Source organism: Salarias fasciatus, chromosome 11 (genome assembly GCF_902148845.1).
Source record: "Salarias fasciatus chromosome 11, fSalaFa1.1, whole genome shotgun sequence".
Taxonomy (NCBI): Eukaryota; Metazoa; Chordata; class Actinopteri; order Blenniiformes; family Blenniidae; genus Salarias; species Salarias fasciatus.
In genome coordinates this window covers 20,122,643-20,141,728 of record NC_043755.1, presented here as the reverse complement: position 1 = coordinate 20,141,728, position 19,086 = coordinate 20,122,643, and the positions used below count along the sequence as shown (strand labels likewise).

General features: G+C 41.4%; 1 protein-coding gene across 4 annotated transcripts in view; it reads right to left on the bottom strand.

The window, feature by feature from the left end:
* Positions 1 to 9,720: 9,720 nt before the first annotated feature.
* LOC115396391 (plectin-like) overlaps positions 9,721 to 19,086 on the bottom strand; it is a 131,661-nt gene continuing 122,295 nt past the window's right edge. For all 4 annotated transcript variants that reach the window (XM_030102265.1, XM_030102261.1, XM_030102263.1 and 1 more), the window contains 3 exons: positions 11,325 to 18,430; positions 10,630 to 10,737; positions 9,721 to 10,460 (listed from right to left, as the gene is read on the bottom strand). In XM_030102265.1, coding sequence (XP_029958125.1) covers positions 12,269 to 18,430 — 6,162 coding nt within the window. In that variant the 3' untranslated portion in view covers positions 9,721 to 10,460; positions 10,630 to 10,737; positions 11,325 to 12,268. The remainder of the gene's footprint in view (positions 10,461 to 10,629; positions 10,738 to 11,324; positions 18,431 to 19,086) is intronic.

Sequence of the window (19,086 nt, the reverse complement as noted above, 5' to 3'; positions counted from 1 at the left end):
GTTGTGTGTTTTCAGTTTGCATGCATTTGCAACTGATCCTGATGCGACACCAAGCACAAATGTGAGTATTCAAATGAAGATTTTGTGTTTTTGGTTCCTGTTTAGTCAAGAACAATCTGCTGGAAATAAAATTGCTTGCATGCTCATTTACTTAATTTCATCTTGGAGTGATTGGATTGAGTGCTGAGTAAAAGCAACACAGGAACGTGACTGGACACGTTCATGGAGGAAATGATCAAACATATGGGAAGGTTTGAGCTAATACATGATCTGTCACAGTGTGGATAAACAAAAGCAACAGAAGAGCTTCATGGAAAAAAAAAAAAAGCCCTAAGAGGGAATTCAACAAAGACAGGATCAAAGACGGTATCGTAGTTCATGGTAGAAAAACCCTTGCTGAAAAGCACGGAGGTCAGACATTGCATGTAGTTGGCCATCAGGTTTTTGCACATCTCCATAGGGAATTGAGTCCTCTCCTCTTCACAGATCCTCTGCAAATCCTTCAAGGTTGTTGCTTGGTAACTTGAAATTTCAGCTTCTATGGGATTAAGATCTGGAGACTGGTTAGGCCACTCCTTCGTTGCCTTGGCCATATGTTTTAGATCATTGTCATGGCGGGAGACTCATCCACAACCCATCGTCAGTGCCCAGGTTCAGGGAAGGAGATCCTCATCGTTTGTGGTTTCATGACAAAAACAAACAGCACCCACTAGTGGCTCTACTTAAAAACTACATTGTTTTCATTTTTTCTGCCATTTTCGCGTAAACAGACACTGTTTTAAAAATGTTGCTGTTTAAATGTGAAACTTTTCTGAAATGGAAATGGAAAAAATACGTATTGTCGTGTAAATGAAGCCTGATACTTAGTATCTAGTAGAGATTTAGTAACTTCCTCACTAACATGACTATTTTGCCTTTCTCTTCCCTTTAATACAGTTTGTGTGTCGTAAAACACTCTTTTATGTCTTTGTCTTGTGTTCAACGGCATTTAAAACCTCCCTCTCTGAATGAGCCCTAAACACTCTGAGGTGGTAAAAACAGGCAGTTAACCTGCTTTGAAGCTGCTTCAGGTTTTTCAGAGGCGTCCTCAGCCCCTGCATTACTGTCCGGTTCCTGACCTCTACCCCCATGCAGCCCTAATTTATGCAAACAGTGACCAAAAAAAGGCAGATGAAAAAGACAATGTTGTCACTGAAAGAGTGAGTGAATTGAATAGAATGACCCCCGCGGGGTCAAGTTATTTAACCCCTGAGTACTCCAGCGCTAGTGTGAGAGTTCTCAGTCTGCTTAAGGATGTCCTCCATCTAAAACAGTACAGTGGTGCTAAAACATCGATATAACAAACCCCCACACTTTAGTTGTAAAACAGGCATAAACTGGGCGATGGCCGGCTCTCTGGGTCACTTGGAGAGCTTATGTCTTTAGCTGTTTAATGAGAAAGTATGGCCCTCATTCCCTGCCCACCCTTTCTTTATCTGAAAAGGGGGCTGGCAGTGACGAGGCACCGCTTTGCCAGGAAGACATTGTTGTAAAACCCATGACACCTGATCCCTGCTTTCAGCATCATCCAGCCCCCTCTGTACTAATTAAATGCACTGCCAAAAATCTCTCCTCTCCATTTCACAGTAGGTGCACACGGAGTCTTCGCACACCCCTTCCAAAACAGAGCTGATCCGGCGGAGGAGCGGCCGGCCGCTGCGGTGACGTAATGAGATCGCACTGCGCAGGTGAAATCAGCCTTGTTTTTACACCATAATGGGATGGAAGCAGGCTTGGGGGTGGAATTAAAAAAAAACCCTCTAAATTAATGTGATTCCAAATTAGCCTCCAGTTTACGGGGGTCTAAATTTGATCACAAATCCCACGTGGGAACGGACCCGGGAAAAAGATTAATTTTCCGGGCTGGTGTGTCCCCCCTCCTTCGCTGCTTCAGCCTCTCTGCTGCCTTCAAATTAAATAAGACCTCAGTGGCTCCTCTGCAGAACATGGTAATTAGCCCTCTTCACCAGAAACCGAATAAAAAAGAGGGGGTCCCTTTGAGGGGTCAAACTCGAAGCATCATTCAGCACGCACACTGTCATTTATCACCCAGAGAGGTCGCTTCCAAGGAAAGTGGATGAAAGGATGATGGGCTCCCCTGCCGGGCGGCTTTGGCCCTGCCGGGCTGCCTGGATACTGGAAATCACAGTCATGGTTGAGAGGAGGATTTAGGCACTTGGGGACGGAGGAGTTCAACCACATCATCAACTGCACATTTGAATCAATCGCTCCCAGGAAGAGGGAGGATTTACAGCCATAAGTCTGCATTTTCTCCTGAGAGCAGAAAAAAAAAAAAGAATAGGGACTAAAGGAAGAGGCCCCGTACTGCCATTAACTGAGACTAAAACCATGAGAGTTATCGTCCCAGAAGCTATCAGGAAAATCAATTTAGCACACCAAGCGAGGGAGAAACAATCCTTTAGATATAAGATTTAATTCCAGTCTGAATCAAAATAAACAACTTTACTTCATGCACGCCTGAGCGTACTTCATTATTTACTCTGAAGGTGATTCACAGCGAGAAAAACAAGCCCCCCGTTTCCCCTGGAGGTTACGGCAAGCGTCAAAGAGCAGAGATGCTGTTTGCAGACTGTCGGGCGGGAGACAAGAGCGGAGAGGATAATAGGCTGTGATCCCTCACCCTGCTTCCGGGGCCTGTTTGCAAGTTGTGTGTACAAGGCTTATTTAGGATGCAGCGTCTGCCACAGGCTGAGGGAAACCAGAGACCTTTAAAACACAGACCGTCTTTATCCACAGAAGCCTCATCGGCAGGGGACGGCGGAGGGCGGAGGGGACACACAGCAGAACTTTTGACCTCAACATGACTGTCAGAGTGAAGAGACGTCTGCTAGACGGGTCCTGTGGGGCCACCGTGTGCAAAGAAAGCCAACGTTTCCTGCTCTATGTAATCATTTCGACAAATGAGGAGAGTATTGCGGACTCACAATACTCTGATGAATTTACAAAAGTGATGGATTAACTGTTTGGACATTCACCAAGTGATAAAATTCATAACCACAATAAAAAAAAAAAAAAAAAAAAAAAAAAAAAAAACACAACCCTGAAAAGGTGATACTTTATATGAAATAAGGTCTCATTTGAAAAAACATGCTCCACAATCCTGTGACATTATGGTTAAAATCTGAAACATTTTGAGGGATATTTTTTGAACTGCTAACCATCATCATATAAGAAGGGAAAAATGTACCATGACAGTGGAGATGGGAGAGTTTCTGAGAAGTAGCGATGTGCAGAGCAATGCTAAAATAGCGATACCTCTGATTCCATCTGTTTTGGATTGTTTCTTATTTTAAAATGTCAAATATAACAGTTAATGTACTATTCAGCACCTCCTTCTTGTTGGTAGCCATAACTATGTCTTGTATCTTGGAGATGTAAGAATCGGACACAATTATCAGGATCAGAAATACAGTTTGACTGAGTGTCGGATCAGAAACGAGATCCTGTCCCACCAAGAAACAGTTAATGGCGCGAATTCCACAGACTGATCAGCTGTGGAGTCACTGACACACATTCACTGCCCGGGCACTGCAAAGCTTCCCGTCAGGCTGAAACTGGTCGTCCTTGTCAGAAGTGAGATGACAAATGTGCTCTCAGTGTGGAGTCCTTCTGCTTTTCCATTTACAAGTTAATGAAAAGTCGGGCCATGTTTCCCAACGATGCAGTATTTTTATTATTATTAACTGCTCTAACTAGAGGGCAGTAAAATATGAACAAATTTTTAAGGTTGAAAACTGCTTTGAAAACTTGTGAAATGTTTAAAGGATGGCCAAAGAAAATTTATACATTTCTGCCTTATTTGATAACAAATAGACAGAAAATCTTGATGGACGATGTCAGAAGACAAACACATTATTGTGCTGATCGGAAACAGTTGATTTGACAACAGCTTCCAAGGTGAAACTTTCAGAAAACATCTCTGATTTCATCCTTGTTTAAATGAGGGAGAAAGGTTACTTCTTGTAAACCAAGTTGTATCCTGGCATGTAACTGCATCTTTTTCACAATTTCTGCCATCCCCATGCAAAAGGACATCAATATAATAGAACTTTTCTGGAAAAAAAAAAAAAAGAGGCAAAAATAAACCATTTTCACTTGAAAGGTTACTGTGTAAACTGGGCTTCAGCGGTTGTGTTGGTTTCTATGGTCAGTCTCAAAGCATGACTTTTTTATTGCCGTACGCTGCCATCTTTCCTCTTTATTGTTGTCATATAAACACCAATTGTAGTTTTTAAAATGAAACTTGTCTCTTTTCCAATAAATGTGAAAACAAGTTACTCCAGGATTGAAGTAACGCCAAAATCTGAGTGACTTTTTATGAGTTGATTTGCTTTAACTTAATGATTTTTTTTAATGTTTATTGTAAAATTTGCCAAACGTCTTCTTCATACTGCACAGTTCTCCAGTGTCTATAAGGTATGGATCCATGTTTTGTTCAGTATTCCCAGGGAGTTACTTATACGTTCGATGGCGTTGATGGGAACAACAGTGGGAGATGAGCCGGTGCCTGCCTCGTGTTCAGGAGCAGGTGTGTGACTCTCCTGTGTATTGTGGAAGGGTCTGCACGTATGACTGGTGTGTGTGTGTGTGTGTGTGTGTGTGGAGGGGGGGTTCTAATTCATGCTGCTAACTAACGAGTCCCTCAGGCCCAGACTGCAGGCGGCAGTGCAGCAGACTCCCAGCATTACCATGACAAAGGTCTGTGGTCGGATGCAGCGTGATGAAGGCATGGCAGAGATAAAAACAAAACAAAACAAAAAAAAAAAAAACACCCTCTTATTTCACACACTCTCACTGGGGGTCCGACTAAAGCTCCCCAAGTGTTTGTGCTTTCATGTGATAAGACATGCCTCTGCATCGCACCCGTCGCTCTCAGGGGAAGCAGGCAAGGTGGCTCCATCAGGGGTCACACGGGTTCAAAGAGAGATCTGATTTTATTTAAATGTGCGGATGCTTCAGTCAGACTACAAATCAATGGTATTCACTTCAGTAAGACCATAAAACTGTGTAACAACTAAAAACATGCTTCAACGCTGAAAACAACAGATCCTCATGACTCACTGAAGAAGACTCTCCTTCATCGTGGACGGACTCGTTCACTTTGACTGCAAACACTGCAAAACTGCATTGGTAAAACAAAGCAAACCTGAAATAAAAAAAAAAGAGCCTCAAAACAAAGCAAAACAAAAAAAACATTTGTAAAAGTAAAAAGAAAAAAGAAAGGAAGGACGTGAACAATGGCTAAACCAGCTACAATTACTAAGACCCTATTTACGTGACATTTTCAAGTGAAAACGGAAAACTTTGTTGCATTTTGGGTATCTGTTTATAAGACAATGGTGCTAAAAGTCACTGAAAACAGCTCCCAGGGTGGAACTTTTAGTGTAAAAATGGGGTCTAAAATAACTGAAACTTTAAGAAACAATATATATATATATATATATATATATATATATATATATATATATATATATATATATATATATATATATATATATATAAGAAAAACAGTCAAAAAGTTTAAAAACAGTCAAAGAAAAACTAATATCTGAAGTTGATTTTAATAAATCAAAAACATAAAGCAGTCAAAATGTGTAAAAATTGTTCGGAATATTTTAAAGGCTAAATTGGTTAAAATTGCCAAATATCTACAAATGGAAAAAAAAAAATAGACAACACAGCTAAAAACAGAATTATCCACAATCCTAGATTGTTCTGTAAAAACTTAATTACTGCTTATCACTTCATCTTCTTGTAATTATCTCAGAGTCCACCTGCTGAGAGCTGCCTGGAGCGTCTGAGCAGAAATGAGAGACCGGCCGTGGCTGAGCCAGGTCTCGGTATCGCCACTGGTGTAAATGGTTGTAAGACAAATTCTGGTCGTGTTGAATAAATGTCTGCATAGTCAGATCACAGAGGTCTCGGCAAAAAGATCCTGCTTTTCTTTCTTTATGCCCCCTTGCCTCTTCCTCCCATCTGAGTCTGATGTCTTTTCAGCCGGCTCGCTCATGTGTGCAGAGGGCCTCCGGTGCCAAGCACTTCTCCAGCCCGGCTGTCCGGGCCAGGCACAATGGGGCCCGGCTCCCCGGCTCCCCGGCCCCTCCGTCCCCCGGCGGCCTAAAGAAGTCTCCCTGCAGGAGCGGAGGAGGACCACCTCCGTGGCCCTGGGGATTTTCCATGTTTTGTTTTGTTTTTTTTTTTTCCAGTATTCAGTCATTAGTTAAGTTTCCTCCTCATTTCAAGATATTTTCAGACGTTTTCATTTTCGGGGTTATTTTTTCCTCTTTCTAATAAGATTAGTCTGATCCATTATGAAAGTGAGGGCTTCAAGTAGGTTTTGTAATGAGAGGCTGAGATTAGAGGCGGCTGAATCGGAGATGTTGGGAATAAGAACCTCGCATTGTGCGCCAAATCTCCAACAATGCGTTGAAGCTGTTGTGGTTAACAAAAACCTTCCAAAAGATTAAGACAAAAATAAGAAAGAGGAAGAGATTCATTCAACAAAGACTTCTCATGAAGCTCTGTTTATAATACTTACGATTATTATTATTTTTTTTTTTTTGCAACAGGATAATCCTGTTTATCAAAACAAAAAACAATAAATGGCTGATGGTGAGTTAGGTTTACAACAGGTGACACAACAGTGGCGTGAAGAACGAACAAGCACAGACATGAACTCTCTCTCTCTCTCTATATATATATATATATATATATATATATAGATGGAGGCGTTTGTGGTGAGACAGTGGGCGTAAATAGAAGTCAACACAGCCCACCGTACTGACCCGCGGGTCCTGTGGGGGCAGCCTCATCTCCATGCTCTTCAGCCATTCTCTCAGCGCACGGATTTGACCTCTGAACTCACACTGCCACTGGCTCATGTCCTCCACATCCCTCCTGAAATACAACAATACAGAAAATATTCCAAAAGGCTTACAAACTCAAACACTGCTGCAGAGGGGATTTCAGATATTCTGTCAGATTTATTGACATTTCACAGCATTTTGCACAAAGCCGCATTGTTAAAATGGGATTATGTTGAAATTGTACCGATTCCATCTCTGTAAATCTCAGTCTTTTCAGGCTTTGTACAAAGATATTGTATTTTGGATTACTGGTCCGTCCTCCACAGGGTCTAATTGGTCTGTGTGTGGCCCCTGAAGTAAGGTAAACTGCTCAGGAGGCAGAAACTTGGGAAAACGGATGCAGCCGGGACATGGATGAACGTCCAGCAGAACCAGCCTTCAGGAATCATTACAGTTATCAAAGGATTAAAACCAGAATACTCGGCTAAAGACGTTAACGGAATACCTCATTAGAGAAGCATCTCTTATCTCTGTCTGCTGGCCCGGAACCTACATTTTCTTCTTCCAACGGCGTTTCAATTAGGTGTTTTACACTGAGTGATTATTAAACAATTCATAGTGTGTATTTGGCACCGTCGGATGCACCGGTCGACAAAGCCGATGCGACTGACCAACCGTCGCCACAGTCCGTGGCTCTGATTTCATTGGACTACTGGCGGCCAATTTCTTGGGCTTAACTTTGTCCTTTCTGAATGTCTGCTTGCTGGCTGAGTTTGTACACAGGGACTGATGGTTTTTACGGTTGCGTACCCGTACGTCAGATCCTGTGACGTAGGCGTCGGGGATCCGAACACAGAACAGTCTTTATCCTGCAAGAAAAGAGTGGACAGACGCAAACAGAACGGGCTGTAAGTCTCCTGCCAAACATTTGAGTTGGCACGGTTCATCAATAATCCATGACGGTGTTGAGTGTTTTTACTGTTTTCTGCGCTCTTACCTCCCTGCCGCCGGGCTTGGATGCAGGGAGGGCTGGGATGGAGGGGGTCGGATCAGAGTAGTCAAGGGAGCTGAGTGAGGAATTCAAGGAGGTGAATGCCCCGTTGCTCCTGGTGGCCGGCTCCTCCATCAGACTCAGGGGCTAATATCGGTACATAAAGCAAAATATGGACCCGTCTAGTGTGAAGGTTTGAATCCAAAGGCGTGACTGGTTATTTGTGAAAAGATGCACACGTCAAACTAAACCCCAACGTACGAGGGATCAAAACAATAGGATTGGATTTGAAAAAGTTGGGTGTCATGAGTGTGGTAAAACCCATGTTTATCTGCCAAATACCAGCTTATAATACCTAGACACTGGCCTCAGCGGGTTTATAATAGGATCAAGCGTAGAGCAGGTGTTGGAGCAAATGGTTCAGTTTGACCTGAGTCACCTAAGCCAGTGCAGATGGAAGCAGGTCAGAGTACCGGCGCCCTCTGGTGCCCGATTCCAGGTTTCTCCTGACTACAGCCTGACGCTGCTATCTCCCAAACTCCAAACAACTGATTTCCCAACTAAAAAATACACCTTTGTCACACCTTTGTCTCAGATTGAGGGGTTTGCATCATTTTATTATAAAATGCACCACTTTGCTCTGTGGGACAGTGTTGAATATATTCATATTTTTATCTCTGTTCCAACTTTTTTTTTGGCCTTAATTTCTCGCCACACTGCATCTTTGTGTTGGTACTATTGACTTTCCACAGGCTGGTTCAACACAAACTAGTCTGTCATAACATTATGACCAGATTAAGCAGATTATGTGAATATCTCACAAGTGGAGCAGTGCAGTTCAAACTGCTGCAAAAGTTAAAGCTTATTCTGATGGAAGACAAGCTGTAAGAACTCAATGTGCTGCACAATTTATTGAGTATGTTGTAAGAAAAGATCAGCTTACACAATATTATCTGCTAAACGGAATTTTTTGGCTGCTTGGTGTATAATAAATTATATCTCCAATTTTTTTAAGTGTTTACAGAGCGCTCGTTAAAACACTGTACCCCAGAGAGTGATTTAGAGATATTTCAACACCAAGGAGTGTATATAACCATCGTTTATATGAGATAAAGGAAAGTGAAACAAACCATGCCAACAAGATTCCTACATTACTGTTTTTTGTTATTACTCTTAAAAAGTCTAAATATTTGACTAAAGGCTGTAAAGAACTCCTGTCCAATGATATATTACATTAGACCATTAGTTCAGCATTAGGCCATAATGTCACTTGATTTATATGTAGTCTTCAACTCAAGCAGTTTATCTTGGAAGGACAAATCATACCACTTTAAAAACGTATCTCACAGCTTGACATAAACAAAAAAAATCTAGTAATCTATTTTCCAATATCATCAGTTTGAAAGAAAAGGAAAGAAATGCAAAAGTTTTCAAATATGGTCAGTCATCCAATAAAGGATTATTCCATTTTAATCATATTTCTTCAATATTCAATGTAGTCTGAATCTTTAGCTGAATTTGTTCTTTTTTTAATATATACACCTTTTAAAAAAAGTTTTACATGACGTAATGGTCCTTTTACATTTACTGAAATTACACTTACATTATGCTCAATTGTGAATGAATCGTACCTCCTTTGTTTTAAACAACAGTATGGGTTTACAAACATAAGGCACTGGATTATGATTGGTAAACTATAAAGTATCATAAAACATGGATGGATGGATTTTAAGATGTGCCTTTACCATCAATGGTTGCACTTTTGGCATTTTAAACACTTAAAGCAGCAACAATCAAATGATGTAATTCTACATAAGACCTCTGGATGCATTGATTAAGATGCAAGAAGGACAAAGAGTGCCTCTTGAGAGCATATTTATTTACAACATAGTGTTATGTTCACATACAACTCACCATATCATTAAAAGCAACATCTCCCCATAAAGTAAAACCTGTGTTAATCGGTGATGTTATAAACTGCAACGAAGAAATTCAGCGCAAAGCTGTTTTTATTTTAAACCCCCCCCATTATCCTTTGTGAAGTTAGTTTAACATGCAAGGCAAATTCATATTATCAAAAAAAACAAAAAAAAAAAAAAACAAAAAAAACATGAAAACAAAGATTTACAAAGGTAAAATGCCTGAAAGATGCATGACAGAAAAACCTGCTGTGGAAAAATAACTATAAGAAAAATAAAGCTTTGAGTTGATTTTCAAGTTGCAATTCAAATATCGCGCAAAACGTCAACTGAAAGGAGTGAAGTGAATATAATACAAACATTCATGCAGTAGGGCGATGCATCAAATATATCAATCTTTCAAATTTTGTGTGCATTCAATTCACAATTTAAAAAATATGCACTTTGTGGACTATTTGCTAAAAGATGTGCCAATTTCAATGAAGTATGTATCATTGGGGAGTGGTAGCTAACAAATATCAGAACATAAATACCACTAACAGCATTCAAGAAATAAATAAAAGAAAAAAAAATGTGATGAATGAAGACTGTTCCTAGAAGTACATCCCAAGATGATGTTGACTCAGCCTCAGCTTTCTTCAAGTGTGATGGACAATGGAAGAAAGGACAAACTCAATGGACGATCTAGAAATGAAAAGAAACATAACTGAAATTAACCAAAGCATGCACGGACGCACATAAAAACCAAAACAGGAAGCAAATCAAAAGAAATTGTGGTGTTTGGCAAACTGCAATTAAAAAAAAAAAAAAAAAAAAAAAAAAAAAAGATGAATTAAATACGTCATGGTTGTACCTGTGGCGCTGTGTGAGGACCCGGAAATCCATCCACGGTGTAGGGAGTGAACACTCTGGCCGAGTGAGGATCAGCAATCTGGTGGTGGCTTGTGGGAAACTGAGGCAACTATGGGAAAAACAACAGGGAAAAGAAAAAAGAATCTCTCGTTAAAGGAGCCTCAAGGACAAAAAGACCCGTTTAAATGACAATGTTTCAAGTGAAAACGTATTGTTTTTGCATTTCAGAAAAGCTTTTTGTTTACATGACAACGGAAAGTTTTCATAGTGGGTGCTGTATGTTTTTCAAATGAAACCACACAAAATATGCTACAAACCACGTACTCATTTTAACAATGGTGAGTACAGGAACATTTGAATTTGCATGTACAATAACAGGATTTTAAAGAAGCTGTGTTTTCCCCCTTTACAGGGTGATGGAGTCTGTGTTTTTGCTCTGTTAAGTTCCAGCTTGGGAGTCGTACTGGAAAAAGTTGCATTTTCAGTGGCTCTGAGCTCTGTTGTTGTGTAAACAGATCCACAACGCCACAAAATGTTTCTGTTTTCACTTGAAAACATGTCAACAGGGCTGACAAGTGATCTGACACAGGGTAACAATGACACTGATGGAAGACTTTGAGATGCCACAAATGAAAAAGCAAACAGAGAAACAAATTTAAGGAAAAATAAAGAAGAAAAATAATCATTTCAACTTACAAGAATCAAAATGACAGGAGGCAGATCTGTGGGGGGAGCAGGATGGAGTCTGACATCATCTTGGGATTTACCAGGAACACTCAGTTGAATATGAGAGTGAAAGATTTTGAGTGTGTAAATTAAAAAAAGAAAAGAAGAAAAAAAACTTTGCAAGAACTTAAAGGATGCACAAGTACACTTAATGAAAATGATAAAAAGCACAAAGTAAAAACAGGTTTGAACCTGGTTTAAAAATAAAAGTCTGCATAATTTCAATTCTGGCACTTCTTTTCAATGGTGCATTCTTGCAGTGATTTGTTTTGTAGTGTCTCGTCTTGTGTGCTTCATTTGACTGGGCACAGTGTGCAGATACCCAGGCAACTTATAGCAGAAAAACACACGTTCTGTCTATGCTCTATACATTCAATAATTTGAAGGCATCTATATCTTGTAGTTAAAAACAATGTGTTGACATTCATTATCTCACTAGTACTGTCAAAAATGATAAAAAATAGACATATTCTTGAATTCCAAAGGAAATAAGAAATACTGGAAAAATATTTCTGCTTGACATTACATACACTATATATTAGTTTCAAAAAGCACAAGTATACATCTTTTTAACAAGTGTAAAGTGAAGTCACTAAAAAATCAGCAGAAATGTCATGCTTTGCTTTGAAAAATATAATCTGACTTGGTGATCAGTATTATAAGTAATTAAAACTGTATGTCTTCAGCAAGGCTTGGTTATTCCTCCATATACAAGGCACGTGTTAAAACAGATGTTAGATATGAAAAAAAATACCTAGGCAATTCTTGTGACTACATGCAAGGGAAGAATAAATAAATTATGTTTTTGTTGCTAATGTAACTTTCTTTTTTCCTGTTAGAAATGCAGCTGTAAAGTGCATTAGTATTGTTGGTTCTTAGTCACAAGTTATTTGAAACAGAACTACTGTAGGCATTTAGAATCTGCGGTTATAGTTGGATGACGATGTGAAAGAGGAGGATGAGAAGTTCAGGGTGAAGCCGGAGCCAGCATCGAAGCTGCCTCTCCTGGAGCCGGTCCTGGAGCCGGTTCGGGAGCCAGTCCGAGAGCCATACGCTGATCCAGGGCCGCTGGCATTGTAGGGACTGTAGACGCCTTTGCTGGACTGTGACGAGGCCTCCAGAAGCCTCAGGTGAGATCCCTCTTCCACCATGCTTTTGTCCATGGCATCTTTGAATGAGATTTTCAGTTTGGTTTTTGGACACGTTAGGTATTTGGAGTAACCGCCAACATCCCTCAGTTTCTGGGCAGTGCGGGCATCGATTGTGCCCTTCTTGATGGATTCGTCCAGCGATACTCTGCCTTCAACGTCAGGCTCAATCAGTCCACCAGTCAGATACTGAATTTCAAGGAAGCGCTGGCCAGCCTCATAATACAACCAGCCCTTTTTCAGTGCCTGAGAAGCAGACATCTTCACTTTGCTTCTGGGATCTTCAAAGCCATGGAAGGCTTTTTGAGCCAGGTTGAGGCGATCGACCATAATTTTATCGACAAGCCCTTTTTCTGTGGCCTCAGTGACTGGGAATCTTTCTCCACTTGTGGGGTCGATTATTCCTCCTGTGCAGGCTTGTGCCTCCAACAATCTTTGACCTGTGATGTTGTCCACCAGGTTTCTGTGTATTGCCTCAGTGATAGACACCTTCTCCAGTGTGTCTATGTCCAATATTCCAGCAATGGGGCCAGTTTCTTCTGTTGGATCATTCCATACAATTGCAGGTGGTTTAATGGAGGGTATGGGGCTCATGGGAGCTGAGTAGGTAGAACCAGTGGTGGAACCAAATGATGACGAGCGAGATCGGAAACCCCCCATGTTTCCAGAAAGCATGTCAGCAAACTCAGTGATTGGCAGGTTTCCAGCTCTGTAGGTATCAAGCGCGTTTTGGTCAATAAGACCACGTGCAATAGCATCATCAACATCATACTGTCTTCCAGACCTCCTGTCAATGATGATGGATTTTACAGTGCCGTCAGATGAAGTCATGGTGATTTCTTCCCATTCACACTCCTGCTCAGCAAGCTCAAGGTAGGTTTGATGGTCAATAAGTCCCTTCCTGTAGGCCTCATATACGGTCATTTCTTTGCCTGTCTCCGGGTCTACAATGACAACTCTGCGTTTGCGAACTGAGGACTTGGAAGAGGTCTTTCTTTCCCGCCTCTTCTCTCTGAGTAACAGGAGGACCAAACCAGTGTCGGGATCAGTAATACACCTCTCCATCAGTTGGAGGTATGTCAGGTTTTCCTCTGTGTTGGGATCAAAGAAGCCTTTGGTATCATCAGAAGGATCGGACAAGATCTCATTCATTTCCTCATCAAAGAAGCCACGTTTGTAAGCCACCTCAACAGGCACACGGTGACTTTCCTCTGGGTCGATGATGCCACCAGTGGCAATCTGTGCTTCTAGGAGGCGAATACCATGATCTTTCAAGATGAGGCCCTTCATCATTGCCTGGAACAGAGAGATTGTCTTTCCTGAATAAGGATCTCTATATCCTGTCACTGCACGTTCAGCAGAGAGAAGTTTGTCTTTGAATTCTGGGCCGACAATTCCCATTTTCACAGCCTCATTAACAGTGAGCTTGAGATTTCTGATGGGATCAATCACATACCCTGTGGCTGCTTGGGCCTCAAGAAGCTCAAATGCAGTGCCTGGCCTAATCATGTTCTTCTTCATGGCTTGGTAAATAGAAAGGCGTTCTTTTGAGGGTTCCAAAAATACACCAGCAATACAGCTGGTGCCCTCAAGGTACCTTGATAGCCTACTGCTAACCTCTTCCACTGAAATGAGGCCACTATTAAGATCTGAAACAGTCTGCTGGTCAATGATTTGTGAGCGGAGCAGTTCTTCCATTGTGATTTGTTTTCTCAGACCCTTGAAAGTTAGCCTCTTGTTTCCTAGAGATAGGAGACGCAATCCTCCCTCCACCCTGCATCTCTTAAGCAGCTCTGCATAAGACACTTCCTCTTCATTGACAGGGTCAACAAATCCCTTAACATCATCAGTCAGTTTTTCATTGGTTTCTTTGTTGATATGACCCCTTTGCAGGGCAATGTCTGCTGGGAGGTGGAACTGGAATTCAGGATCGATAATGCCACCAGTGGCAGTTTGAGCCTCAAGCATTTTCAGAGCATAATCCTCTGGAACAAGATCCTTCTTCATGGCCTGGAAAAGTGATATGGTCTTTCCACTGTAGGGGTCTTTGTATCCTGTCACAGCTCTTTCAGCTGAAAGAAGTTTGTCGTGGATTTCGGGGCCGACAACACCTTTACGAACAGCCTCATCAACAGTGAGCGTCTCATTCTTTATTGGATCAATGATGAATCCTGTAGCAGCTTGTGCTTCTAGAAGGCTGAGGCCTATTTCTGGTTTCATGAAACCTCTCTTCATGGCTTGGTATATGCTGATCTTGGCAGCTGAGTCTGTTGTGACACCAGCAACGCAACCTGTGCCATAGAGATACTGTTTGACGCTGGTCATCTCCATGATGTCACGGATATCCCTTTTGCCTCGTTTGATAAGGTTGTATGTCTCCAAGTCAATGATTCGAGCGTTGTACAGTTCATCAATAGTTATCCTTCTCCTTACTGTCTTATAGGAGTGGGGACTTTCATTTCTGACAATTTCTCTTTGCTCCATGATTTCAATGATGATGATGATCATCCGCTCCTTTGTGATTTTACCGGAGCGATATTCATCCATGAGCTTCTGTCTTTCTGAATCTGGAAGCAAATTTGAATTCATGACTTCCCACAGATTCAGTGGTTTCTCTGCAAGTCCCTCAATGGGTATGTCGATTTGGGTATTAGCCAATTCACTCTGGGTTTGTTCCTCTGTGTAAAGGTATGTCTTCTCCACAACAGTGGGTGACTGAGGCTTAGAGAGTGGTAGAATGAATAAGCCTGTGTCTTTGTCTCGTTGGCATTTATCTTTAAGTTGTTTGTAGGTGACATTTTCATCTGTTTCAGGGTCTACAAAAGCCTTGTTATCATCAGATGGTTCAGAAAGTGTCTTGGCAACATCTTTGCTGAAAATCTTCTTCTGGAATGCAACATCAATAGGTACACGATGGCTATTTACTGGGTCAATGATGCCTCCACTGACCATCTGTGCTTCCAACATGGGCATGGCATGCTCTTTTGGGATGAGGCCTTTTTGCATTGCTTCAAAGAGGGAGACTTTGTTGCCTGTGAATGGATCCTTATAGCCAGTTACAGCTTTTTCTACAGAAAGAAGTTTTTCATGAAGTTCTGGACCAACAAGGCCTGATTTTACGGCCTCATCAACAGACAGGAATTGATTGTTCACAGGATCGACCATGAAACCACTTGCAGCCTGGGACTCCAGAAGTGAGAGACCAGTGTTGTCTCGGAGGAGCTTTTTCTTCATAGCTTGATAAATGCTTATTTTCTCTTTTGTTGGTTCCAGGTAGATGCCAGCAATGCTATCTGATCCTTGGAGGTATTTGTTGACGTCTGGATTTTTGCTGACTTCTTTCGGTGTGGTTTTTCCTTGTTTAAGGAGGTCAAGGGTTGGCTTGTCAATGATTTTGGAATCATACAGAGAGTCTGCAGGCACAGGAGCTCGGAGACCCTTGAAACTCGATTGCTCACGATTTTTAGCTTCTTTCTCATCTACAATGGTGATCATAATCTTGACTATCTTTTCAATGGTAATCTTTCCTGATCTGAACTGTTTGAGCAGGTCAAGTCTTTGTTCCTCAGTGAGATATTCAGAGTTGATGATTTCCCAAAGGGTCATCTTTCTTCCTTTGAATGGTCCAGAGTCGAGCTCTACAGTTGCCTGAGTCATAGCCTCTTTTGTTTGGGCTTCAGTGAATGACGGCTCCTCCTTTGCACTGATTGCATCATCGGAAAGAGGCAGGAGCTGGAGACCAGTTTTATTGTCAGTGACACATCTTTTGAAGAGCTGTGAGTATGTGACATTTTCTTTTGTGTTTGGGTCAAAGAAGCATTTAGTGTCGTCAGTGGGATTGCTCAGAGTCTGCTTCATTTTATCATTGAAGTATTCTCTTTTGCAAGCCACATCATGGGGAATACGGTGGCTCTTCACTGGATCAATGATGCCACCGGTGGTCATTTGGGCATCAAGCAATCTGATTCCTTGCTCTTTAGGAATAAGATCTTTATTCATGGCTTGGAACAGGGACACCGTCTTCCCGGTGTAAGGATCTTTGTAACCCGTAACAGCTCTCTCTGCAGACAGAAGCTTCTCATGCAGCTCGGGACCAACAACACCTGCTTTGACAGCCTCATCAACGGTGTATTTCTGATTCTGTACAGGGTCGACCACATAACCTGTACCTGCTTGGGCTTCAAGCATATTCAAGGCAGGTCCAGGCCTCATCATGTCTTTCTTCATAGCTTGATAGAAGGACATCGTCTCCTTGGATGAGTCAATGACAACACCTGCGATGCAGTTTGTACCCTTCAGTGCTTTGTGGACAGGTTCCATTTCAGAAACCTCTTTGGGAGTCACATTGCCCTTCTGAAGTTTGTTGTACAAACCTTTGTCAATGACTTTGGACTCCAGGAGTTCAGAAGCTGGGACAGGTGCACGGAGCCCATCAAAGGTGATTTCATTCTTCTTCTCTTTCTCTTCAGCGACAGTTATCACAATCTTAATGATCTTTTCAATAGTGATTTTTCCTGTTTTGTACTGACGAAGAAGGTCCTTCTTCTGGTCTTCAGTGAAGTACTCAGAGTTAATGATTTCCCAAATGGTAACAGTCTTCCCCTTGAATTTTCCAAATGGCACTGACACAGTTGTTTTGCTAAACACATCCTTGGTCTCCTCCTCTGTGTATATGCTTGAGCATTGAGCAGCTTTGTCTGTAATTGGCAGGAATAGCAAGCCGGTTTCTGGGTCAGTAGTGCACCTTGCCATTAGCTCAGAATATGTCAAAGGTTCCTGAGTGCTTGGGTCAAAGTACCCCTTTGTGTCATCAGAGGGACTGCTCATAACTTTATTCATTTCTGAATCGTACTGCCCCTGTTTGTAGGCTGTTTCATTTTTGACACGATGACTATTAATTGGGTCAACAATGCCACCAGTTGCAAGTTGAGCCTCGAGGATCCTGATGGCATGATCACGTTCAATCAGACCCTTCTTCATGGCCTCAAAGACAGAGATCTTCCCTCCAGTGTATGGGTCTTTGTACCCAACAACAGCCCTATCAGCTAACAGCATTTTGTTGTGAAGCTCTGGACCAATCACACCTTCTTTGACAGCTTCATTGACTGTGAGTTTCTGGTTGTTAATAGGGTCTAGAATATAACCAGTGGCTGCTTGTGCTTCAAGAAGGATCAAAGCTGTGCCAGGAGTAATTTTCTTGTCTTTGGATGCTTGATAGATTGACATTTTTTGATTGGATGGTGTCAGAACACCAGCAATAGGGTTCTTTCCTTTGAGAATTCTTTTAAGATTTTCAGTTTCACCAAGCTCTTGAACAGTGGTTTTGCCATTTGTCAGCTTATCAAACTCCTTCTTGGGCAAAAGTCCAAGGTCATGAAGTCTACTTGCAGGTACCTTTTCACGAATTCCATCAAAAGACATTGGATCAGGTTTCTGCTCCGTGCCATCGATGGAAAGGCCAGCATTTTGACCATTGAATATTGTCCTTGTTGTTGTAACTGTTGTTAGATGGATGGCTTCTCTATTTTCTTGATCTTTCTGGGCATCTTCAAGCTGCTGCAGTTTCTCTCGCAGTTTCTGGTTCTCTTCAGCAAGAATCCTTTCCTGCTCTAGTCTCATCCGCTCCAGTTCTTCCATTTCTTTCTGCTTGTTCAGCATCTCTTTTTCTGCCTCTTTCTGTTTATTGAGGGCGGCATCCATGGTGGCCTGGAGTTTCTTCTTCTCATCCTCCATCTGCTGTTTCTGGCGTTCTTGTTCGTCTTTGAGAGCCTTGGCCTTTTTAACTTCTTCTTCAAATTGGCTCTCCAGCCTCTTTTTCTCATCTTCAATCATCTTCTCCTTCTTCAACAACATTTCCTTTTCAGTCAGGAATGTCTGCTGGAGCATGGTCTTCTCTTGCTCGATTTGTTTCTGCTGTGCATCAGCCATCTAATGGAAACAATAAGAAACACAAGTTAGAACATTATAATAGTATTGGCATGTATTAAAAATGTTGCATATTCTTACATAATAGTTTAATTTTTAATAAATATTTGTACAATGCACTGTGCTTATGCACACTGGTTTTATGCTAGAAGAATTGAATGCTAGTGGCATTTTTTCCTTAAAGTTTGTAGGGATGTATGCAATTGTCAGGGTAAATTCCAGCTATTTCATCTGAAATACAGCAATTTTATTTCTACCTATTGACATTAGGCACAATTAGGCAATGCCCAGTGGTGAAATGGCTCAACAAAGTTATAAACAGGATAACTCTGGATTATGGAGCATTACGAGGATTGTGCTTTTTCTGTTCAGTGATGTGGTTTGTTTTAAATTGATTTAAAGCTCAATACAATGCGGCACTATATCTAAAGTTTAACACAAGCACATAGATGTTTACAATATTGAAAAGATTTCAGAATGATATGTCAATGAAGGAATGTCTTTTTTTTTTTTAACATTGTGTCTCCAGACTCCAATACTGAGTTGACAGTTTTAGAAAAAATGCAGACATACAATGTTTCCAAAGAAAGGCATGTTGAGATGTTCAACAGAAAATGACATAATATTGAAGCTAGGTTATCCCTCAAGAAAGTAAAGGC